This window comes from Carlito syrichta, unplaced genomic scaffold (genome assembly GCF_000164805.1).
Source record: "Carlito syrichta isolate Samal-C Ts95f unplaced genomic scaffold, Tarsius_syrichta-2.0.1 Scaffold302949, whole genome shotgun sequence".
In the NCBI taxonomy this organism is placed as follows: Eukaryota; Metazoa; Chordata; class Mammalia; order Primates; family Tarsiidae; genus Carlito; species Carlito syrichta.
The window spans coordinates 395,174-419,807 of record NW_007247045.1 but is presented as its reverse complement, the minus strand read 5'-3'; the positions used below and the strand labels follow the sequence as shown (position 1 = coordinate 419,807).

The following is a 24,634-nucleotide window of genomic DNA, read 5'->3' as shown; positions in this document are numbered from 1 at the left end:
AACAAGTTAGCAGTGTCAAACTACATTTCACTACCTGTCAAATCCCAAGCGTTCAACTTCAAGACAAATACGTGCTTTGAGCAATGAACGGAAAGAGAAAAAGGCTAAGAAAGGTCAACAGAGATACTTTAGAAGCCGTTAAAAGGGGAATTAGATTCCTGAGCACCATCAGAATTCCCTTAAGGTTCAGATGAGTTTCACTAAATCATATTTAAAAGGCATGAGACAAAATTAGCCCGGTGTGGTGGTAGGCACCTGTAGTCCCAGCTACTCAGGAGGCTGAGGTAAAGGGATCACTTGATCCCAGTTCAGAGCTGCAGTGAGCTGTGCCTGTGCCACTGAACTCCAGCCTGGGCGACAGAGTGAAACTCTCAAAAAAAAAAAAAGGACCAGGCTCAGTGGCTCAGCCTGTAATCCCGCACCTTTGGGAGGCTGAGGTGAGTGGATTGCCTGAGCCCGTGGGTTTGAGACCCACCTGGACAGAGAGACTTCATCTCTACAATAAATCAAAAAGTCAGCCGGACATGGTAGCGCATGCCTGTAGTTCCAGCTACTCGGAAGGCTGAGGCGGAAGGATCGCCGGCGCCCAGCAGGTTGAGGCTGCGGTGGCCGGGAGCGGCCACTGCACTCCAGTCTGGGTGACAGAGTGAGACTCCAACTCAAAAAAAAAAGGGCATAGAATTAGAACTAAGGAATCAGAAGACCTCACACTTTGGGGTAATCAAAGTTTGTATGTTGATGGAAGTGAGAAGATAAAGAAGGGATGGGGAGCAGAGGAGAGGCGCAGAGAGAGAGAGAGAGAGAGAGAGAAAGAGAGAACAAGAAGCATAGAGAGAGAAAATTGTGCTTAGAGCAAATAAAGCTTGGAACTCATCATAATCACAAGTCTGGGAGATGAACTGCAAGAAGAGAAAGCCTGGGATTTTACACCTTCCAGGAGGTGACAACAAATCCTAAACCTATATAGCGGCAGGCAGTGAGATACATCTAAGACTAAGCCTGCTGTTCTGTAAAAGTAAGACATTGGCTCTTGCTTCACTAATTCCAATCAACACTGCTGACTTCAGAGCATGTGTGCCCAGAGTGCAGCCACCACAGCAGGTCCAACGTCTACAGGCAATTTAGAAGGGCTCCAAGCCAAGTGGGTGTACAGAAAACAAAATTCTGTTAACGCTACTGTCAAGTGAAGAGACAACACAAGACTTCATTCTTCTCCCACAGCTTTTTAGTAGTTTCCTAAAGCTTAACCATTCTGACCACTCTTAACAAGCTACTATTATCAAAGACTGTACAATCAAACAAACGCTGACCATAAGCAAACTCAAATTTTTCCTGAGTCTTGACTGCCTCTGCGATCTGTAACACAGCAGACAGCATTGAAGTTATTATTACTTTTTGGGGGGGAGTAGGAAGACTGGGGATCAAAAATCACCTGGCCATACATAAAGAAACCAAGAGTGATCAAACTGACTAATTTAATTAGCAGTTCAGAATCAGTCTCACCAAAACCCATAAACTTCAGACCAATGAAGCAGCACAGGACTCAGCTACTCAGATGCAGAGAGTCTGGGAAGCGCTGGTTTTGACGACAATTCTAGTCAGTTTTAATCGATCTTAGGCACTTCTGCCTGAGACTGCTCTGCCCAGCACAGAAAAGCTTCACAGAAACGTCTGGGAGTGGTACCTTCCAAGGTGCCAGTCTGCCACCCCATTTAGTTGTCCACTTCCTCCTCTTCATTCTGTTCTTCTTCTTCCAGCCTCTCTTCCTCTTCGTCATTGTCCTCTTCCCTGCTCTTGTCTTGCTCTTCCGAATCTGTTTTTCTGTCTTTGTCCTTCTTCTTCTGCTCTGAAGCTTCCTTCTTGCCTTTCTGTTCACGCCTATATGCTGTAATGAGGAAAGAGGGGATTACAGGAGGCAAAGCTGGAAGAGTGGACCTGACTGCAGCAGCTCACTCCATTGTATAGCTGGAAAAACTGAGACAAAGAGAAGGAAAAATAACATGCCCAGTATCACAAGGGAGATCTGAGGTGGTGCCAACGGAACTGGGTCGTGTCACATCCAGTACTGGCTTACAGGGCTTTAAGGGACCCACGCTGAGAAAGCCTCAGGCCCGGGTAAACAGGTCACACAGGCTGACCATCGTCTCCGCAGTGTAGACAGGAGGCTCATTACCTTCCAGGGCTTCTTTTAACGGGGCAATAAAACGTTGGAACTCCATCTCTTCCATGGCTGAGAGCACATCACTGGCGTTCAGTGTCTTGCGCTTCCCTTTCATGGCGAAGTTGTTGGCACTGAAAGAACGAAAAAGGGCCGTCAGACTCCCTCTGACCGAGGACGGACTGGGTGGGAAGAGGAGCACCCAGAGGCGGGATGGGAAAGTTCACCTCTCAAATGCACGGATTTTTGTGCGACAAGGGTAAATCCCTCCCGGCAAAACAGTTTTGTGTTTTACTCTGTAAGAACCGGCAGAGGGCTGTAGCCTCTCCCCACCGAGGCAGGACGCAATTATTAGGGTCTGCGAGCTACAGGCCAGGAGGTCTCCCGGCGCTTCCCTCGGCCCCTGCCTTGCTCACCAAGACGTGGCGTACAGCACGAAGACGCTGGCGGCGCGGGAGATGGCGCTCCGGGCCTCCTTGGAGATGTTGACACCGTCCGGGAGCTGCGAGGAGAGCGGCGGTGAGCAAGGCTGCGGGCCCAGGATCTGCTTCCCTCCTGCCCGCTCGTCCGCCCCCAGCTCATCCGCCGGCCCGAGCTGCTCACCGCCTCCTTGATGATCCTAGTGATGACGGCGTTGGGCAGGTTTAGGTCCTCGGGCCTCTCCGCCATTGCCGCGGCCCGTGCTGCGCCTCCACTTTGGGCCTCCTATTCAGACAGCTACCACGTCCGGACTTCCCGCGTCGCTATAGTCTGACCCTCCGAGGCTTCCGTCTCGTCCCACGTTGCTCACACTGTGTCCCACAGTGCCCTGCGCTCCACATCCTTCCACCTTCCTTAGCCCCGCCTTCGCCTCAAATAGCCGGTGCATCTGAACTTTCTACGCCGCGGCAGTTTTGGCCCACCGGGGCCCCCGTCCGGCCCTAGTGCGTCCAGCGCGTCCCTCCCCGGCCTGTTTTCTTACCTCACGCCATCACCACATCTGGAACTGTCTCATCAAATAAGTTTGGCTCAATAGCGCTTCCGTCCGTCTTCCGTAGTGCTCTGCGTGGCTGCTTGGCGACAGCGCGGCCTCGAGGCTAGCGTGGGAGACAGGGGAGCCGGCTGGGCGGAGCCCCTTCGCACGAGAGGCGGGGTCCGCTGCCCTCTTCGCGCTGAGCGGAACGGCGTTATCCCTCTCGGCCTCGGAACGCCAGCCGTTTGGTGCGTGCTGTGGTCCGCCACCCGCTGTGGCCAGGTTCTCCCACCTTTTTTTTTCCCTTTTCCGGAATGAAGCAGGGAATCATTTTCCAACTCCATCGAGCTGATGCCCAATTTTAATCTTTTCGCCCCTCACGACGTTGCTGTAATGGTATTAAGAATAAGTGTTACTTAGGGGTTCTTCTCGTGAACTATTTTGTCCGCACGTTTTGCTACTGCTGGCGTTGTGGAGATGCTCCTGATTAGGCCTAGGGGCTCGGTTCCAAGCTGGGCAAGTAACGAAAGGGCGAGAAGCCCCAGGTTGTAAGAATAATGCAACATCACATTCGCCTTCAAAAACAAGTCCTGTTAAAGTTTAATTTACTGCCGGGCTCGGTGGCTCAGCCTGTCATCCCGCGCCTTTGGGAGGCTGAGGTGAGTGGACTGCCTGACCCCGCGGGATCGAGACCCGCCTGGGCAACCTGGCAAGACCTCAGCTCTACAATAAATCAAAAAATTAGCCGGGTGTGGTAGCGTGCACCTGTAGTTACAGTTACTTGGAAGGCTGAGGTGGAAGGATCACTGGAGTTCAGCAGGTCGAGGCTGCGGTGGCTGGGAGCGACCACTGCACTCCAGTCTGGGCGACAGAGTGAGACTCCAACTCAAAAAAAAAAATTTAATTTACTTTTTTAGTTCATTAAGTTGTTCATCGTACTTCTTTTTTTAAGTCAAAATCATTCCCCAGGTTTTGCCATGGCTTTTAAAATTGTTTATTTTAAGTATATGGGCATTCTCTCTCCCCACTGGGAACAAATGGCTACTTTTTTCCACTTGAAAATTGCTGTCTCAAGTCGCCTTTTTGTTTTCCTGCTTTTGATAGAAACAAGATTACAGAAAAGTAGTTCCCTGTTAGGAGAAAACAACAGCAAATGCTATGATAAATGGCATCTGAAACTGCTGCAGTTAGAGACCATAAGGTCCGCGGGGGACTCCACTTGGATAGACCAGACCTGGCCTAAAACGTCAGCAGCTGTTCAGCTCCAGCCAGTTGCTGTCTAGCTGGAATTGGACCTATGTTGTCAGATATTTTCATCTCTTAAAGGAGCCAGAAATCTGGACTTTGTGAACTATTTCAGTTTCAAAATATTAGTTCAAAGTGCTGGCCAAACAAAACAAGTCTCAGGCCAGGTACAACCCCAGGCCAATAGTTTACTATCTTTAATCTAGATTATAATCTGTTTAGAACATGGAGTTTGTTCATTAGTGTGCTCCACGCCCAAAACAGGCCCCCTCACATTTGGTAGTCAATAAACATGTTGAATAAAATAAAGAAATGGACACCGTCCTTAGAAAGTTATTAGGGATAAGGTGGTGGTGATTGCCTGAAACATCTTTAGAGAGGAAAAGATGATAATAGTGGTTGAGCACCTATGGTACATAAAAGTACATTATCTCTTTTTTTTTTTTTTGAGTTGGAGTCTCACTCTGTTGCCCAAACTTGCAAGCTCCGACGATCCTTCTGCCTCAGCCTTCCAAGTAGCTGGAACTACAGGCGCGCGCTATCATGCCCAGCTAATTTTTGATTTATTGTAGAGATGAGGTCTCGCCAAGTTGCCCAGCGGAATCTTGAACCCAGGGGCTCAGGCAATCCACTCACCTCAGTCTCTCAAAGAGCTGAGCTCATTTAATGCTTCTGTAGTCTTACTTGGTACTCTCCCTCCCCTGCTTATATGAGGAAGCAGGTTGAGAGAGGTGAAGTCACTGCCCAAGGCTGTACAGCCAGTAATGAAAAGCTAATGGCCTCTGATGTGCTGGAAGCCTACTGATGTGTTGTTTGAGCAAACCTATTTATTGTTAGTGAATATTTTATCTGCCTGCATGGGAATTGAAGCATGTTGAACAATGAAACATATCTTCCAAACGTTTGAGCCATCTAAGGCACTTCTGTGAATACATTGATGCTGATTGTATAAGGCTCTTTGGAAATGATGGCATCTTCTCCCTAATGTCTAAAGAAGGGGGAAAGGAAAGGTTGCTAATATTTATTTTGAACTGTATGCCAGGCATTTAATATCCGTTAGCTAATTTTTGTAATGATTCTGAAATAGGCTTATCCTCATTTTACAGATGAGGAACTGGAGGCCCAGATTGGTTAAGTCCCAGGTCACTCAGCTGTTAAATGGCCAGTTAGGAGACCCAAAGTGAATCTGTTCCCTAAACTCTTGCCATTCTACCTCATGCTGTAATGTTTTCATACTTGCTTGTAACCCAGTCGTTAATTATCCTGTGATCACTGTTTACCTATATAGGTCAAGTAGAAATATTTCATACTTTGAGTTCAAATTAAGATCTGGACTGCATGGCTAATGTATAATACCTTCTAATTAGGTGGTTGTTGATCTTGCAGAGGGCTAGAAATCTGCAGGGTTGTCCTCTGTCTTAAGCCATTTATAGTTATGGACTTGCCAGATGAGAGCCTATGGGATGAAACCACCTGCAACTCAGCTGTTTGTCAGCATCCACAATGCTGGGCAACTATCCGCCGGATCGAGAGAGGCCACCCTCGAATCCTGAGCTCACCCTGCAAAACTCCTCTGGACACTGAAGGTGTATTATTCAGCCTCTCCTCTTCCTTGCAAGGTCCTTGGTCTATTTATGTTTGGCTTCCTTTCTCTAGGCAACATGTTAACATGTTTTCTTCTGGTCTGTTTTCTCAGATAAACTGCCAGCGCTCACCACTGTAAACATCTCAGATTCTTGCTTTGCTCATCATTTGTCAGATTTTAACATCAGTAAGTCTTGTTCTTTATCGTCTCGAGGTTCAAAGTTTGACTCCAAATTTCCAGGCAGGTAAATTATCATGGAATCTTCCTTTAACAGCCTGTTGTCTCAAAATTCTGGGTTATGATTTTCCTTACTCAGGTGCAGGGCTCATGCCTGTTGTCTCAGCACTTTGGGAGGCTGAGGCTGGAGGATTGCTTGAGTCCAGGAGTTCAGGACCACCCTGGGCATCAAAGTGAGACACCATCTTTACAAAAAATAGAAAAATTAACTGGGTGTGGTGGCATGTTTTAATAATTCCAGCTACTACTTGGAAGACTGGGGCAGGAGGATAACTTGAGAACAGGAGTGAGCCAAGGTCATGCCACTGTACTCCAACCAGGGCAACAGAGGGAAACCCTATCATAAAAGAAAAAAAGAGAGAAAGCGGGATTAAAAAGAAAGCACTAATTCAGTCAAGTGGTGAATAGGCAGTGGAAAACCAAAAGAAAGCATTCTTGCTTATGTTCTAGGAGTTGGTTAATTTGGGTGTGTATTGGTTTGCTCAGGCTGCCATAATAAATTACCATAGACTGGGTGGCTGAAACAACAGCATTTATTTTCTCCTAATTCTGGAAGCTGGAAATTTAGGATCAAGGTGCCAGCAGGGTTGTTTTCTTCTTTTGAGAGTACTCTCCAGAGCTTGTAGATGGCCATTTTCTCTTGATGCCTTAACATGGTCTTCCCTGTGTGTGTATATGTATCCTAATTTCCTCTTCCCATAAGCACACCAGCCATATTTGGTTAGGGCCTACCCAATGACCTCATTTTGCCTTACTTATCTTTTTTAAAGACCCTATCTCCAAATGCAGTCAAATTCTGAAGTACTAGAAGTTAGGACTTCAACAGATGAATTTTGGAGTAGGGGGGCACAGTTCAGCCCATCTTATCAGCTTCTGTAGAATATTAGAAAACTGTGTTCACACTTGCCATCTTTCTTTTTATTTTTAGGTACAGAACTATTTGTAAGCTTCTGAAGGCAGAAGCAGTGGCTTTTCCTTTTTTTCTTTTTAAGGGCAGGATCTAGCGCTGTTACTCAGGCTGCAGTGCAGTGGCACAATCACAGCTCACTGCAGTCTTGAACTGGTCTCAAATAATTCTCCTGCCTCAGCCTCCTGAGTAGCTGGGACTGCAGGCATGCACCACCATGCCTGGCTAAATTTTTTGATTTTTTTTTGTACAGATATAGTCTTGCTATGTTGCAGGTTGGTCTCAAACTCCTGGGCTCAAGTGATCCTTCCACCCTGGCCTCCCAAAGTGCTGAGATTATAGGTGTGAGCCACCACGGCCGGCTGAGCTTTTCTATTTGAATCACCTAAAAATTCTTGGCACTCAATTAGTGCTTGCTGATGTATGGAACCAAGGAACAGGTATCTGTGGAAAACTTAAACTTCAAAAATTGGAAGACTCTTGCCTGGAAGCATAGCACTGGTGGTGGCCCTTGTAGTGGTTTCTTTTTTCCTCTTCCGCTGAAGCAGCCCCTGGTGATTTCTCTTAGGCTAATGATGGAGTAGGAAAGGAGGGCCCGCTTTCAGGTTCTCTAGGACTTGGAAAAACAGTGACATCTGCCAGTCAGGACCTGTGATATGCTTTACATTCACACCGAGGCACACACTGACCCCTGCCATGCCCACTGTGTGCACTGCAGAGCTGTGAGAGAACTGCTTCCTCTTGGCAGCTCCCAGTTTCCATGTCTCCTTCCTTTAGTGTTTCTTACTTTTTGCCTCACACCCTCAATCCTAGACCAGGCCCTCACGACTTCATGTGTGGGTGTTTGCTGTGGCTTCTGAGCTAGTCTCTCTGCCTGTTCCCCTCTAAGCGATTTAATATACGGTCAACAGATTAATCTTCCCAAAATATTGCTTTGCTCATGTTCTTGCTCAAAACCTACCTCATCAGCACATTTTCTAGAGAACAGGTCCAAGCTTCCCTGTTCTGGAGTGGTGGTCTCTTTACTATCTGGCTTTTCTCTAATTTTAGAGTCCTCTCTTCTCTGACGTCAGCTTTTCTTCCGAGCCAAACTGGTTTTATCATTGTGCTTCTCTGTCTCTGACACCTTGTCATGCAATTTCCTCAGCCTTGAGGGCCCTCTTCCCTCTGCTGTTCTTCATTTTCATTTTTCTGCCTTCCTAATGACCCTCATCTTGCATTTCCCCCTTCCTTGTTTAATAGGTTCCGGTCATACACACTTTCTATTCCTCAGGTAGTCTACACTTCCCATTCCAGGGCTTATGCACCTACTGTTACCTCTGAGTAGAACAGTTTTCCCTTAGGTGAGGGTTTTTAAACCCAGCGTATTGATATTTTTGACCAGATAATTCTTTGTCTTGGGGACTGTCTTGCTCATCATTAAAAGTCTAGCCATTCCCAGGTCTCTACCCATTGAATACCAGTACTACTCCCCTCACTTGTAACAACCAAAAGCCTCCAGACATTGCCAAGTGTACCCTGGGAATAAAATTGCCCCTTAGTTGAAAAATATTGCCCTCAATTCTTCCACAGCTAATTCCTTCTTGTCATTCAGGTTTATGCTTAAAAGTTACTTTTTCACTGAAGTTTTCCTTGACCACTCTATATAAAATCTTCTTATACATTCACCATCATTTAACTCTATCTTTTCCTTTCAGTTCTTCTGATCTGAAATGATCCTGGTTGATTTGTTTTCTTCCACTCATTAGAATGTCAGTTCTACCAGAGCAAGAACCATGTTTGTTTTGTTTACTGCTCTATCTCCTATGCCTTCAATAGAGCAAAGATGACATTATAGATAGAGCAACTATAACATTACACTGTAATAAAAGTTATGTGAATGTGATCTCTCAGAATATCTCAAAATGCCTTGCTTTATTGAAGGCACAGGAGATAGAGCAATAAACAAACTACCCCAGCACTCATTGTCCCTGACGTGCTTGTTGATATTTTGATGCTTGTGTCCAGTTTGCCCAACTGGATTTTAGGCCCTTTAAAGGCAGAGGCTGTGACATCATTCTTTAGTCATTCTATTCAGAAATATGTTTTAGTGGGGGCCACTGTGGTAGTTGTTAGGGGTATAACAGGTAACAAGATAAAGTCTTTACTCTGAAAGGATGTTCAACTTAGTTGGGGAAGCAAAGAAATAAGCAGGCAGGGACCATCCAGTGTGATTAGTGTTGTGAGAACACTGCTCCCTAGGTGTGTGGATACACCAGAAAGGGTTCCTAACCCAGGGCTCTGTCTTCTGCACAAGTGGCATCTGTGTCTAGACCGAAAGTTTGAGCAGGATGGTGAAATGGGGGCTGCAGATGGTAGGTGGGCAGGAAAAGAGTTCTAAACTATAGGAATAGCACATGCAAAGTCCTGGAGGCAAGAGGAATTCCTTAGGTATTAGGAAAATAGCTCATTGTGGAACATGGAGCAGGAATGGAAGAGTGGTCAGAGATGAGGCTGGGAAGCTGGAGTAGAAATAGAAAGCAAGGCCCTGCTTCATATAGGACTTCATAAATCAGGCTGAGACTTGGGTTTTTATCTTGTAGCTCTTTGTGTTATTCAATCATTCATTCATGTCCCATGTTTTTTAAAAAGTAAAATAGTGGGTGGTATGAAAATATAAGGGGATGATTTTTTTTTTTTTTTTGAGTTGGAGTCTCACTTTGTTGCCCAGACTGGAGTGCAGTAGCCGCTCCCGGCCACCGCAGCCTCAACCTGCTGGGCTCCAGTGATCCTTCCGCCTCAGCCTTCCAAGTAGCTGGAACTACAGGTGTGCGCCACCATGCCCAGCTAGTTTTTTGATTTATTGTGGAGATGAGATCTCACCAAGTTGCCCAGTCTGGTCTCAAACCTGTGGACTCAGGCAATCCTCTCACCTTGGCCTCCCAAAGTGAGGCCACACACGTAGGGATTATAGGTGTGAGCCACTGCGCCTGGCCATTTTATCCATTTTTAAATATATAATTCATTTGCTAAATATAGTCACTATCCATGTCCAGAAATTTTCATCATCTCAAACAAAAACTGTACCTATTAAACAATAACTCCCCACTGCCTCCTCTTCCCAGTCTCTGGTAGTCTCTTTTCTGTTTTCTAAATTTGCCTAAGTACCTCATATAAGTGGAATCACACAATATCTGCCCTTTTGTGTCTGGCTTATTTCACTTAGTATAATGTTTTCAGTGGTTCATCTATGTAGTATATACAGTCTTCCCCTCTTATTTACAGAGGATACATCACAAGACCCCCAGTGGATGCCTGAAACTGGGGATAGTACCCAACCTTACTGTTTCTTTCCTATACATACGTATATATGGTAAAGTTTAATTTCTAAATTAGGTATAGTAAGCAGTTAACAATAATAATAAGATAGAGCAACTATGACATTATACTGTAATAAAAGTTATGCAAATAGCGTCTCTCAGAATATCTCAAAATACCTTACTTATAGGTACTCACCCATTTTTGGACCAATATTGACTGTGGGTAACTGAGACCATGGATAAAGGGGAACTACTAAATCAGAATTTCATTATTTTTTAAAGCTCACTAATAGTTCTGTTGTATGCATGCATGTTATATACACACAACATTATGTTTAATGTGTTTGAGCATCTACATCAAAAGTACTTAATGAACTTTTATTGATGGTGTTGTAAACTAATACTAGTTGGAGAGAGAGGCAAAGGTTATGAATTCACTTTGATGCAACAGATAGTTGTGCAGTATTTTCAGTGCCAGTTTAGGAACTGTTCCAAGTAAAACAATCAAAACTTAAGGATATGGTGATCCCTGTATTTATTTGCTAAGTATTAAGCCCAAGATTTTCTGTAGATAAGTAGAAGGGTTTTCCTGGTAGCACTAACTTCATCATCCCAATAAGTCTTTTGTATTTTCATTTCATGTTTAGAATTCTCATTTTTTAGGTCTCAAAAGGATTTACCTGGCAAAAGTTTGATCAACCGTGCTATTAGATCTTCCAAAGTAAGTCACAGATTTTATTTTATTTTATTTATTTCTCAAATCGGAGTCTCACTCCATTGCTCAGGCTGGAGTGCAGGCTGGAAGGCATGCTGACCTCAGCCTTGACCCTGCTAGTTCAGGTGATCTTTTTGCCTCAGCCTTCTAAGTAGATGGGACTACAGATGTGCGTCACCACACCCAGCTAATTTTTTGATTTATTGTAGAGATGAGGTCTCGCTATGTTGCCCAGGTTGGTCTCCATCCTGTGGGTCCAGGCAGTCCTCTCACCTCTGCCTCCCAAAGTGCTGAGATCACAGTTGTAAGCTACCATGTCTAGCTAGTCACAGATTTTTTTTTTCCTCATTCAACTTCACATTTTATTTTCATGACATTGGATTTGGGGAAGGAAAGGAGTCCTGGCTATACAGAACTGTGATAATTCTCTGTCTTTCAACTGCAAAGATCCATGTTCAAATTGTCTTCAAGTTCAGGATGTGGTTTGAAGTCAGCAGAGCTGACCATTGCCGTTGGGGAGTGAGGTCTGAGGAGACATGTTTCTTCTAGTGCTGTTGCAGGGTTTGCTGAGGGGCTCTTCCTCAGGACTGGGATAGGGTTTGCTCTTGGGGCTCTGCTTGACCTGGTGAACAGTCCTATGTAAGCCCTACAAGCTCGTCACCATCTGGAAATATTGTGGCCAGTTCTAATTTTCCAAGGAATCTCCATTCTTGTAGGAAACTCTGGATTTCCTGGTCTCTTCAAGGACTGGCTAAATTCCATGTTTTTCTGCCAGAATTCTGAGATTGACAACCTTGAAGTTCAGTTTCTTCATAAGTGCTTATCAAGTGATAAGATTAATTTCTCTGCCTCACTCTGTACCACATGCTGCTCAGTGCCAGGTCTCCCAGGAGGTGCCAACCATAATAGCCACGCAAATGCCCATGGTGGGGTCTAGGGTCGCCATGTCCTCAGGCGGTGGGTGCAGGCCTGGCAGGAATAGGGCATCCCTCTGGAGCCAGGCTCACTGCCCATGGGCCTGCCCCACCTTGTCTTGTGCCTCCTGCTGGGGGCCACAAAAGCCTAGTCACAGATTTTAAAAGGTGTTTCCTCAACATTTTCTCTTTACTAGTGGGAATAAATTTTGCCTTAATTTACCATTATTCCTGAGGATGACTATAACCTGAATAATGATGTGCATAATAGCTATCCAATATTGGGGCCTTACTGTACTCTAGGCTCTGTGCTAATAGCTTTACGTGCCATATTGTTTTCAGAAATCCTAGACACAAGTGGGATTGATTTGTGGAGGTTTGATGTAGGTGAGAATTTACTGTCTCTGTCCTGCATAGATCATGTTCAGCTGCTATGTAAACATTATTATCTCCTAATCAGGGAAATTAGAATGCTGGAAGTCAGACCTAAAATGGACCTTAAGGTCATTTGGTCTGATAACCTTCACATTTTTTTTTTTTTGAGTTGGAGTCTCACTCTGTCGCCCAGGCTGAAGTGCCTTGGTACACTCACAGCAACCCCGGCATCGACCTGCTGGGTTCCAGCAATCCTTTCATCTCAGCCTTCCAAGTTGACGGAACTAAAGGCGCATACTACCACGCCCGGCTAATTTTTTTGATTTTATTGATTTTTTTAATTACATGCTGAGCCACCGAGCCCGGCCCACATTTTTTTTAAAGCTATGATCCATGGTAAGAAATAGATTTTATGACCAGGCGCTATGACTCATGCCTGTAATCCCAGCACTTTGGGGGGTGAAAGTGAGAGTACTGTCTGAGCCCAGAGATTAGAGACCAACCTGGACAATTTGGTGAGACCTTATCTCTATAATAAATCAAAAAATTAGCTGGATGTGGTGACAAGTGCCTGTAGTCTCAGCTACTTAGAAAGCTGAGGCGGAAGGATCGCCTGAGCCCAGTAGATCGAGGTTGTGGTAGCTGTGAGCATGCCACTGCACGCTAGCCTGGGCAACAGAGTGAGACTCTGACTCTAAAATAAGTAATTAAATAAAAGAAAATAAATAGATTTTATAATAAAAATATCATGGAACAAACTTTACACTAACTATAGATGATGTACTCTGGTATTTTCTATTCTTTCTGTTTTATTTTACTTCCTTTATTTTTCTTTTGAGTTGGAGTCTCACTTTGTCACCCAGGCTGGAGTGCAGTGGTACGGTCAAGGCCACCACAGCCTCCACCTGCTGGGCTCAGGTGATTCTTCCGCCTCAGCCTTCCAAGTAGCTGGAACCACAGGCGTGCGCTACCACACCCAGCTAATTTTTTTTTTATTTATAGTAGAGATGAGGTCTTGCCAAGTTGCCCAGATTGTTCTTGAACCCATGAGCTCAGGCAATCCCCTCACCTCAGCCTCCCAAAGTTCTGGGATTATAGGCTTGCCTGGCCTTTTTTTTGAGTTAGGTCTCACATAGCCTTGATCTCGTGGGCTCAGGTGATCCTTCCACCTCAGCCTCCCTAGTTGCTGGGACTATAGGTGTGTGCCACGACTATAGGTGTGTGCCACCACACCCAGATAATTTTCTGATTTTTTGTAGAGACAAGGTCTTACTATATTGCTTAGGCTTGTCTTGAACTTCTGGGCTCAAGCAATCTTCCTGCCTCGGCCTTCCAGAATGCTGGGATTACAGATGTGAGCCATTGTGTTTGGCCTATTTTTTTTTTTTTTTGAGTTGGAGTCTCACTCTGTCGCCCCGACTGGAGTGCAGTGGCTGCTCCCAGCCACCGCAGCCTCGACCTGCTGGGCTCTGGCGATCCTTCCGCCTCAGCCTTCCAAGTAGCAGGAACTACAGACGCGTGCTACCGTGCCTGGCTAATTTTTGATTTATTGTAGAGATAAGGTCTTGCCAAGTTGCCCAGGCGGGTCTCGAACCCACGGGCTCAGACAATCCACTCACCTCAGTCTCCCAAAGGCGCGGGATTACAGGCTGAGCCACCGAGCCCAGTTTATACTTCATTTTTTTTTGAGTTGGAGTCTCACTCCGTCGCCTAGACTGGAGTGCAGTGGCCGCTCCCGGCCACCGCAGCCTCGTCTGCTGGGCTCCGGCGATCCTTCCACCTCAGCCTTCTGAGTAGCCGGAATTACAGGCATGCGCTACCACGCCCGGCTGATTTTTTTGATTTATTGTAGAGATGAGGTCTCGCTGCCCAGGCGGGTCTCGAACCCGCGGGCTCAGGCAATCCACTCACCTCAGCCTCCCAAAGGCGCGGGATTACAGGCTGAGGACCGAGCCCGGCTTATACTTCATTTTTAAGCAATGTGGATTGTGATCCACAAATTACAATTGCTATTTAAAGAACATTGCATCTTATATCTTATACCGAGGCCCAGATAGGAAGTGATTTGCTAAAGGACATAGTTAGGAGTAGAACTGAATTAGAACTTTAGGAAAAAAAGCCTTCCTATTTACCTACAGTAAAGTGATATTTATTATTCTTTGCAGTTCTATTGGATGCTTTTTATGTTTTTTATTATTTATTTATTTATTAAGTGAGAAAGCAGGATTTATTAAGAGGACAGAAAAGCTCCCACAGTGGGAAGGAACCCAAAGGAGTTGCTCGCTTTTTATTTTTTTCAATGAGATGCTTTACTTTTCAATATCATGTGGTAGAACAAAGACATGGTAGATGGGTTTTAATATATGAATGAACAGATCACTTTACCCCTTTAGCCTCTTTAGAACAAGAGGATAAGATTAATTTATTTTTAATTATTTGAATAGATAATTAAAATAATTATCTATTTGAATAGATAAACATGTTATCTAAATTCAAAAGACATAAAAGGTTTTGCAGTGAAAAGAAGTCTCTCCTGTTCCCTTTCACAGCTCCTTTTCACAGGGCAACCTTATATGGTCTAGGTGATTTACAAATTTTCCTTCAGCACTGCTGTTTTAAGATACTAAATAGCTAAATGTGAGAAGAGTTAACATCTTAACTGTTATATAGATGCCTATAGTTGTAGACAGGCTGTAAAAGTAGAAAACTTGCTTCTATCTCTACCAGCTTTCTCCTTGCTCCTCAACTATTGATTATATTTTCTTCAGGGATCTAAGTCTTTGGAATGGAGTGGGCAGGATGAGTAGGGTTCCTCTAGAAAAATCCCAAGGCAACCTCATATGGGATGGGATTGAAATTGCTAAATACCACCCCCAGTGTCACAGGAAAGTAGAGATTATTTGCTTACAAATGCTCACTCTTGCAGGTAGCTGTACTGATACCAATACCAGATTATGTAGTCTGGATTTTTTGGAGAATATTATGATGATGTTTTGGGGATGGGAAATTTTTTTTTTTTAAATCATCTTCTGAGCCACCAAACCCTCTTGTTAGCATAGTTCATCTCTTAGTTTGGTATAAGAACCTGGCACCTCAAGCCATACATAGACTTTGTATCTTTCCTTTAGCTTTCAGTGTTGAATTTGAATGAGACACAACTTCCCTGCTCTAAAGATGTCAGAAATATGGTTGTAATCTGGATCCCAGAAGAAAGAGAGAAGCATATGAGGTGAGTATCACATCTAGATCTTGGGGGCCTTTGACTCTTGTATTCTGCAAATCCCTATTGTTTTCTGCAGGCCTCCTTTTTGTAACCTCTTTTTTTACCACCTCATTGCAAGTATCGGGGGCTAAGCAGAGGAGAAGGTCACGGTCTCTTGCATAGACCTCTTGTAATTTTATTTTAATGCATTTTGAGATTCATGCTGTGGGACTTTCCTACATCAATTATACATGGCAGTAAATAGCATATAAGCTAGCATCCGACTTATTTGTAAGGTTTGATTAAGAAATAAATGCTCAGCCAGGCTCTGTGGCTCAGTCTGTAATCCCAGCACTTTGGGAGGCTGAGGCGAGTGGATTGCCTGAGCCCGCGGGTTCAAGATCCACCCGGGAAACTTGGCGAGACCTTGTCTCTACAATAAAGCCAAAACTAGCCAGGCATAGTAGCTCACGTGTATAGTTCTGGCTACTTGGAAGGCTGAGGTAGAAGGAATGCTGGAGCCCAGCAGATCGATGCTGTGGTGACTGGGAGCGTGCCCTACTGCACTCCAGTCTGGGCGACAGAGTGAGACTCCAACTCAAAAAAAAAAAAAGAAAGAAATGCTCTCTGTTGGCTTTTCTTATTAGCCATTAGCAACTAGTGAAAAGTCTCAGTAAACAACATGAATCTCTAATCTCAACCCCAAGGCCTAATACAGTGGTACAAAATAAATAGCATCTGGGACTTGTATACAAAGCAGAGCATGACAGAGGTCATTTGGTGAGGATCCAAAAGACTTTCTATTATTGACAATAATGGGGAAAGTGTTTTGTCTTTCTTTCCTTATCACTGAGGCTTTCAGATTCTTGTTAAGTGGCTGTTTTAGAGTTGATGAGACTTAAAATCTTATTTCTATTTCATTTTGTTGTTCTTTTAAAAAAATGATCCTGTGAATGCTTAAGTATGCATTTTGCATGTGTGTACACATATATGTATGCATGTGTATACATACATATACATATATTCACACACACATATATATGGTGTAAATAACAACAGAATAATTCTATTGGTTTATTTCCTGTCATGTGAAAGCAGCCAAGCAAGCTGGGGCAAGCTGGGGCATGTCAGCTCCATGCCAAGCCAAGGCTGCTTCTAGCTTTCTGGGCCATCATCCTTAGCCCATGGCTTCCAACTTCTAAGGTGTTTCATGGATGCTTTTAAGGTCTGAGTTAGCTGCTGGAGCTCCAGCTATCATATCCATGCCCCAAGCAAGGAGGAGGAGAAGGACAGAGCAAAAAATACTTCTTGAGCAACTCCTCTGTGCTAAGCAGTGAGGATCCAGTGGAGAATTAAATAGATTTGGTCCCTGTCTTCCTGGTGCCTTATGGGGGAGAGGAGTCAGACATTACAAACATAACCACACTTAAGCATATAATTTGTAATTTGGATTCATGCTATGAAAGTATATAACTGGATTATCTGAGAGAATGATGGGAAACCTAATTTAGATATGAGGGTGGGGGATCTTTTTAGCAACAAGGACCTGAGCAGCAGTACTGCTGGGCTCCCAACCAGCTATCTTTGAGTAGTGATTAGAGATAGGAATCTCTGTGGTCATTTTTCACACATATCCTTGGTACTTCTATTTAAAATGCCTGGCGGCCAGGCGTGGTGGCTCAGCCTGTAATCCCAGCACTTTGGGAGGCCCAGGCGAGAGGACTGCCTGAGCCCGGGAGTTCGGGACCAGCCTGGGCAACCTGGTGAGACCTCATCTCTACAATAAATCACAAGAATTAGCTGGACATGGTGGCATGCGTCTGTAGTTCCAGCTACTTGGACAGCTGAGGTGGAAGGATTGCCTAAAGCCGAGAATGCGGTGGCCATGAGCGTGCCATTGCACTCCAGCTTGGGTGACAGAGTGAGGCTCCAACTCAAAAAAAGAAAAGAAAAGAAATGTCTGGGAGTAAGTTGTGCTTATTCTTATTTCAAGTCCATCTGAGAAGCATGTTTTGCCTAGCCAGCATGGGAAGAAGAAAAGAAAGAACTTGGCAGTGGTGAGTTCAGTGTTTTGTCCAAACCTTTATAATATTACAATGTAGAGTTCATTTTTCTTTTTCTTTTTTGTCTCTTCCTCACCCCCTTATTCTTTCCCTAAACGGACAAAATCTGCAAAAGAAAACCTTTCCTTAGTAATAATTACCAAACTGTTTTCTATTCAGAGATTCTTTTTCCCTACCTCCTCCCCTGTAGGGAGGTAAAGAGTACCAAGTTGGGAATTCAGGAGGGGAATTTTTGGTCACTTAGAAACTAATCCCCTGTGTGATGGAAAAGAATTTCAGTGGACCCAGAGTTATAATACCCGGTCCTTTAATTCTACCATTTATGGGCAAATGTGACCTTGGATAAGTCACAGAGCTGTAAGATTGCTGTGTTCATGAGAATAGTGTCTTGGTCCATTTTGTTCATTGCTTAGTCCCCATCACTAGCCCTGTGTCTGACATGTAGACAATAAATGTTTGTTCAGTTTCTTGAGCGAATAAATGAGTGAACTTTCTGGAAATATAAAACAAACAGAACAGCGAATCCCTGTATGATCTGAATACAACAATAGGGTTGGGAACCGAGAGGGAAGCATGTTGTCCTCATAGTGCAGAGGAGGCAAGAATGGCAAGGAGGTCTGGAAACAAGTTTCACCTGCCAGGGTTGTGCTGGGAGGCTACAATATCTATGGGAGGAAATGGGCACAAAGAGTGCTTTGGAGAATTCTTCCCATTGTTTCTCTTCCAGAAAAACAAGTCATCTTGGGGTCTCTCTAGGAAGGAGTACACAGAAAAGCAGTTGAGAATTCCAGGGACAGTTGTGCCTCCCCCCACTCCAGTACACTCGTCTGAACAATTACATTCAGATTTCATGCCTTTCTGGGCCCAGTTCGGCATGTTACCTCAGGATCTACTGAAGGAGTAAGTGTTGTATAGGTCTATGGGTGGGCCAGAGCACCTACTTTTCATTGAGGCTGAGAAGGGTCTGCGCAATTTGCTCTTTCTGAGTAGGGCTAAGAGAAAACTGTCACACTACTTGTTTATTGAATTCTTAGATTAACCAACAGGCAGCGATGATGATAATAACCAGCATTTATCAGGCACTTACCATTTGCCAGGCCCTGTGCTAAGCACATTACATGTCCTCTCATTTCAGGCTCCACTAAGAGGCACTATTACACCCTTTCTTTTATAGATGAATTATGAATAAGCGGGAGGTAGAATGATGTATGTGGTTGGAGTGAGATGACCTTTGAATTTTTTATTGAAAACTTAACTGGCTTTGTGAATTTTGGTAATTTATTTAGCCTCTTTAAGCTTCATTTCTCTCATTTGCAAAATGGGAATAATAATACCTGTCCTCAGGGTGTTGTAAGAATTCAGCAGCATGAAGCACATGAACCTGACATAGAGTAAACATTAATGAATACAGCTGTGATGATCACAGTTGTATCTGAAAGATACTACCAAATGAGCACCTGCTGGTACAGGCCTTTTCAGACCTAAGGTGGAAATTTCTTGGAGTCTTTCTTGTTTCTTTCTCCTCAGCCACACCTTTTGAGAAGAGCTGTTGCTGACTGTCTGGCTGTCTCTGTCCCATTCAGAGCTTTGTCAGATGGAGGGAAAACCGTACTCTCTCCACAGATGAAGATACAATTGGCCATGATGAAAAAGAATCTTCCCCTGGAAAAGAACCGACCTGACAGTGCAATTTCTTCCAAGATGTTTCTATCTATTCACCGCCTCACCCTGCAAGTAAGAGCTAGGTAGCCTCCGAGGAAGAAGTCTATACTTCTGTCCTTCCACTCTAAACCCAAGCACCATAGAAGACTGGGCTGTTAGTGGGTGGAAGCCACTCTGTGGGGAAGGGTGTGAGGAGAGTGTTCTCCATTTCTTCAGCACTTTGTTCCCACACCTTTTCTGTTCTTCCATCACCCTTGGCACACTGCTGCAAAACAATAGGTTCTTAAAATGTGCTTATTGACTAGATGAATAGAGGCATTTGGGGAACGGGACCTACAGCAGAGCTTTTCTTCTTCTTTTCTCTAGAGACCAGCATTGCGATATCCTGAACATGTGAAGAAATTGTATAACCCGAAGACAGAAGGTAGATTTGCTGGTGCTACTGGATCTATCTTGAAGTACCGTTCCCCCTCTGCCCATATCTCATACTTAAACTTGGTCTAGTTCAGTTGTATTTGTGGCGATGGTCACAATACAGAGTCACATGTAGAACTCAGGAAACTCTGGTTCCAGGAAGCAGCCCCCTGGCTTGGTCCTGACTAAGGAGAGAATCACCATTTTGGAGTAGGGCACAGCAGGCAGCCCGGTGGGAGAGTGGGGGCTGTCAGTGGGAAGAGAATCAAGCTGGCTCTCTGGTCACCCACCAGGTTACTGGAAACAGCGGCAGCAGCAGCAGCAGAAAAAGGCGAAAACACCTACTAAGAAGCAGGTGAGGGCAGTGAGGGACTTGCTGGGCTTGGGAGAAGCAGGTGCAGCCCGAAAAGGAAGGGATGTATGAGAGGGAGCTCTTCTTGTTCTCTGTCTAGTTAGAAAGCTCCTGTCTGGTTGTAGATGTTAAATTCCTTCTTTGAAACTTCTTTTGAAGAAGTTTTCTTCACTTCCAAAAGTCCTAATTCAGTTCCTCCTCATGTGGTTTCAGGAGGCTAAAAAGAAAACCAAGAGCGATCCCGAGAGTCAGGGTGCTTCACGTAAACATTCAGTTACCATCGTTTATGACCCTCTCTCTGGTAAGGAGAAGGTGTGCTTGGTTGGGGGGTGGTAGAATCCCAGCATATAGCTGAGAGCAGGAAAAGTTGAACATGCTTTTGTCATCTTGAGGCCTGCCTTTGTCAGGCCCTCAGAATTCTTGGAATGCTTTTGTCTGGCTGGTCTGCCCTGCATCCTCCTTCCCTCAAATATTTACTAAGCAAGCAAGGGAGTCCAGATGTCTGCTTCACATGGGGATCTGAGATTTGAGTGTGAGTCATAGTTATTTTTTTCTCAGATTCTATCTTTTTTTTTTTTTTTTTTTTTTTTGAGTTGGAGTCTCACTCTGTTACCCTGGCTGAAGGGCAGTGGTACGCTCACAACCATCTTAGCGTCAACCTGCTAGGCTTAGACGATCCTTCCGCCTCAGCCTTCCAAGTAGCCAGAACTACAGGCGTGGGCTACCATGCCTGGCTAATATTTTTTTGATTTATTGTAGAGATGAGGTCTTGCCAAGTTGCCCAGGCTCTTCTCGAACCCATGGGCTCAAGCAGTCCCTTCACCTCAGCTTCCCAAAGTGCTGGCATTACAGGCTTGAGCTGCTGGGTCTGCCCAGATTCTATCTTAGAAAAGACAGAGCACTTTGAGGATCAGGAGAGGAGTAAGCATAGGCTACGAAAGAGAAGACCCCTTAGGGCCTGTTGTCCAGTGAGGCAGGGAGGAGCTGGGGTTCCTCTGTAGAGCCCCAAAAAAGTTCTAGTGAAGCAGACCTCCAGGGTCCCTTGACTTCCCTGCCTAAGCTAGAGAGTTTCTGGAGCTTCTGGTTGAAATCAACATGTTGTCTAGCCCCATCCAGGAGGCGGGTAGCCAGTTCTTGTCAGGTAATCCTTTTCCTCTAGTGCTCATGTTGGAGACTGTGGATATCTCCCCTTTTTGGAGTCCTTTTCATGTATGAGCTGAGGGATATACTTATCCCTGGACGTCCTTGTGATATTTCTTAGCTTGATTGCAGAATGGGAGAAAGGGAAAAAGAATCCCCCAAACCTTTGGAAGATTGTTGTGCCCTACTCAAAATGGACATTACTGACTTTAATGTGAAAACAACTGTTTAATCATCAAATTTCACTCTCCAGTCCTGGGGAGGGCTCAGGTGAGGTTTCCTGAGAAGGATGTTGCCCTCTTGATTTCCTTCCCATCCCACTGAGCCCTCTGATACCAACTATGTCCTCTAACCTGAAGATTTAAGAAGGTTCCTGTCCTTCTCATGGGAGGTAGACAGAATCAGAGCTGCAGCCCAGGGTGGGAGGTGACGTATCCAAGGTTAGCTCGTCATCTAGGATGATCACTACCATTCCCCTGAATTCCATTCTGGTGCCTTTTAAACCTCTTCCTGATGCCTCTAAGAGGAGCAGTTTTGCATGGGTGATGGGATGTCTCTGTCATGTTCTTAGAGCAGTTGCCTGTGCTCACTGAGTTGAGAAAGGCCTTATGGAAGAGATGATTTTTGCATTGGATCTTGAATATGTGTCGGAGTTTTCCTGATATGGAAAAGTATTCCTAGAAGTGGAAATAGCTTGTGCAAAGGCATCTAGGAGGAGCATGGCTGCTTAGAAAACACTAAACAGTTCAGTGTGGCTGTGGGGTTGGACATTTAAGGGAGAGTGATAGATCAGGCTGAAGAGGTAGGTAGGGCCTTGTGTAGACTGCTGACACACTTGACCTTTATCCTCCAGGTCAGTGGTGCTCAACTTTGACTGCACATTGAAACCAAAGCTCCTAAAACTCTAATGCCTAGGCTGTACCCCAGCCTATTAAATCAGAATTTTAGTGGTGGGAGCCAGGCCTCATTGTTTTTTAAAGCTCCTCAGTGCTCTCAATATTCCCCTAAGGTGAGAGCCAGTGCTGGTAGGTCTTATAGAAGAGATTATTTTAGACAGAATCAGAACTGTGGCCTAGAGCAGGAAGTGAGCCAACAGAAATGCTGTCTTTTAGCAATAATACCTCTCGTGGCAGCTTGGAAAATGTTTGTTTAGAGAAAAGGAGATGGAGAAAGGAAAGAATGAATGCATTTAGGGACTAGTTGGGGAAGCAGCTAATGCAAAAGAAACAAAACTAGATTCTGGATTTGTTTGTGGGTACGTTAGGAGTGGTGCAAGAAAGTGAGTCACATTCTAGTAAGAGGAGTATTCATAAACTATGAAAAGGTAGAGTTAGGGCTTCTTTTGTTGCTACATTGTGCTGATACCTGCCCCTGGCGTTTCTTGGAGGAATCCTGGGTCTTTTAACACATGCTTTACCTTATTCTCTAATTCTGTAATAGATATGGTCACAGTCTTAGGTGAACAGAATCTCAAATAGAACTCAGAAGGCCTATCTTTTACTTGTCAAAGTCTTATCTTTTCCTGGATGGGGAGACACTTGTAGACAAGGGGTCAACCAGAAGTTCAGCAATAGGCTGGGTGAGGTAGCTCACACCTGTAATCCCAGCACTTTGAGAGGCCAAGGTGGGAGGATTGCTTGAGCCCAGGAGTTGGAGACCAGTCTTGGAAACAGGAAGACCTCATCTCTACAAAAAAAAAAAAAGAAGCCCCAAGTGCCAATAAGAGGAGGAGGATTAAATTGACTTTGTGGTCACTAGGTTATAGAACACTGCCAATTCTGAAAAGTGCCATGAATCAGAAGCAGAAGATAGAGCTAGAAGGAGCCACCTTGAAACAGGTAAGCGTATACTAGGATCTCTGCTAGGTTTCAGTTTCAGTTATCTATTACTGTGTATCTACCCCAAAGCTTAAACCCTAGTGATTTCTTATTTCTAATGATTCTGCAGGTTGTCTAGATGGTTATTCTCATCTTGCTTGAGGTCACTTAATACAGCTGGGCTGGGGCCATTGGCCAAGGTGGCTGAATTCTCTTCCATGAGGCCTCTGCATATGACTTGTTTGGGCTTTTTGACAGCATAGTTGTCTCACGAAAGCACTTTCTTAAAGGATGGGCCTGGAACTAAAACAGTGTCACTTCTGCCACAATTTACTGGCCAAGGAAGTCACAAGTCCAGCCCAGATTCAGGAGGACAGGATATAGCCTCCATCTCTTGATGGGAGGAGCAGCATGTGCATACTGGCATGGGAGAAATTGTTTGCAGCTATCTTTGGAGGTGGTCTGTCTTTAGTTGACTGCTTAGAATGGGAAGAATTGGGTTCTGACTTCATCTGGACAGCTTGGAAGGCAAGGAATATGTGATACAAGTTTCTCTTCAATCCTTTTAGTTTCCTAAAGTCTTGGTTCAAGTTTCCTTACACTTACCCCAATGAATTTCAGGATTCCACAGAGAGACCAAAGAGGGACCACTCTGGTAAATATGTGGATTTCTCCTTCAGTGTGGAAGGTAAGTTATTAGACTGAAGCAAGCTTGGTAAGTGAATGAGGATAGGGAGAGCTAAACTTGTGTTGATCAGAATGGTTTACCTCCCTGAAGCCACAGTTCTCTTGCTTCACTGAGGTCCCAGAAAATATCCCAATCTTTCCTTTTCTGTCCTTTATCACCGTTTTTTGGGAGAAGGTTACAGGTACGATTAATGGCTGGGTCTCCCTTTAGGTCCTGGATTATCTGAAACAGAACTCACTAACAAGGACATTAGTGCTCCGGTGGAGGCTGTGCTCAAGGAAGCTGACGAGATCTCCAGTCGCCTTTCAGAAAGTATGGCTGGAATAAGCTGGAACCCTGAGCTCAAACTACTGAGAATTCTTCAGGCCACTGATGATGATGATGAGGAGAACCAATCTTCTGGGTCACAGAGTGATGCGTTTTTGGAGGAATAGACTGAAGGCATCCTTATTCCACAGCAGGATGCTTGGCATCCTAAGGACAATGGGTTTGACATAAGGGTAGAAAGGGCAGGGGACTTCTGCTCTTGGGGATTCTGTTTTCTTCATTCACTTTTACTGCTTCTAAAATAAGTGAGGGAGGAAAAAGCCTCACTCCTTTTAAGCTTAGATTATTTCTCTTCCATTGGGATCAGTATGATTTTAGCTATTAAATGCAACTGCTTCTCAATCAAAAGACTCATTTTCTGTCTCTGGAAGGAGGAGAGAGATGTTTCTTGGTATTTGTTTTCGTTTTCTGGGTTACTTTTATCTCATCTCTGAAACTCTGAAAGTTTTCCAGTTGTAGGAAGCTGAATTTAGCCTGTGGGAACCCATATCGTACTCCCTAGGTTTTTATCTCATTCCCTAGAAATAGTTTATTCTGAAGATGGACTCCACATCATTATCAGGTAATATTCATTGTGTCCCC

At 44.6% G+C, this 24,634-nt stretch overlaps 2 protein-coding genes across 2 annotated transcripts; one reads left to right on the top strand and one right to left on the bottom strand.

The window, feature by feature from the left end:
• Positions 1 to 623: 623 nt before the first annotated feature.
• On the bottom strand, positions 624 to 3,035 carry POLE3 (DNA polymerase epsilon 3, accessory subunit). The gene is made up of 4 exons (XM_008057320.2): positions 2,762 to 3,035; positions 2,575 to 2,660; positions 2,174 to 2,292; positions 624 to 1,885 (listed from the first exon to the last, which is right to left on the bottom strand). The coding sequence occupies exons 1-4, from the start codon at positions 2,825 to 2,827 to the stop codon at positions 1,713 to 1,715; spliced, it is 444 nt and encodes a 147-aa protein (XP_008055511.1). The 5' UTR covers positions 2,828 to 3,035; the 3' UTR covers positions 624 to 1,712.
• CUNH9orf43 (chromosome unknown C9orf43 homolog) lies at positions 2,584 to 24,388 on the top strand. Its single transcript, XM_021711958.1, has 14 exons — positions 2,584 to 2,677; positions 5,742 to 5,941; positions 6,052 to 6,184; positions 11,047 to 11,104; positions 15,516 to 15,616; positions 17,583 to 17,646; positions 18,380 to 18,552; positions 19,236 to 19,386; positions 19,681 to 19,738; positions 20,022 to 20,083; positions 20,294 to 20,381; positions 22,979 to 23,058; positions 23,659 to 23,725; positions 23,936 to 24,388. Exons 2-14 carry the CDS (start codon positions 5,791 to 5,793, stop codon positions 24,157 to 24,159), a joined length of 1,410 nt encoding a protein of 469 aa, XP_021567633.1. The 5' UTR covers positions 2,584 to 2,677; positions 5,742 to 5,790; the 3' UTR covers positions 24,160 to 24,388.
• The last annotated feature ends 246 nt before the right edge of the window (positions 24,389 to 24,634 follow it).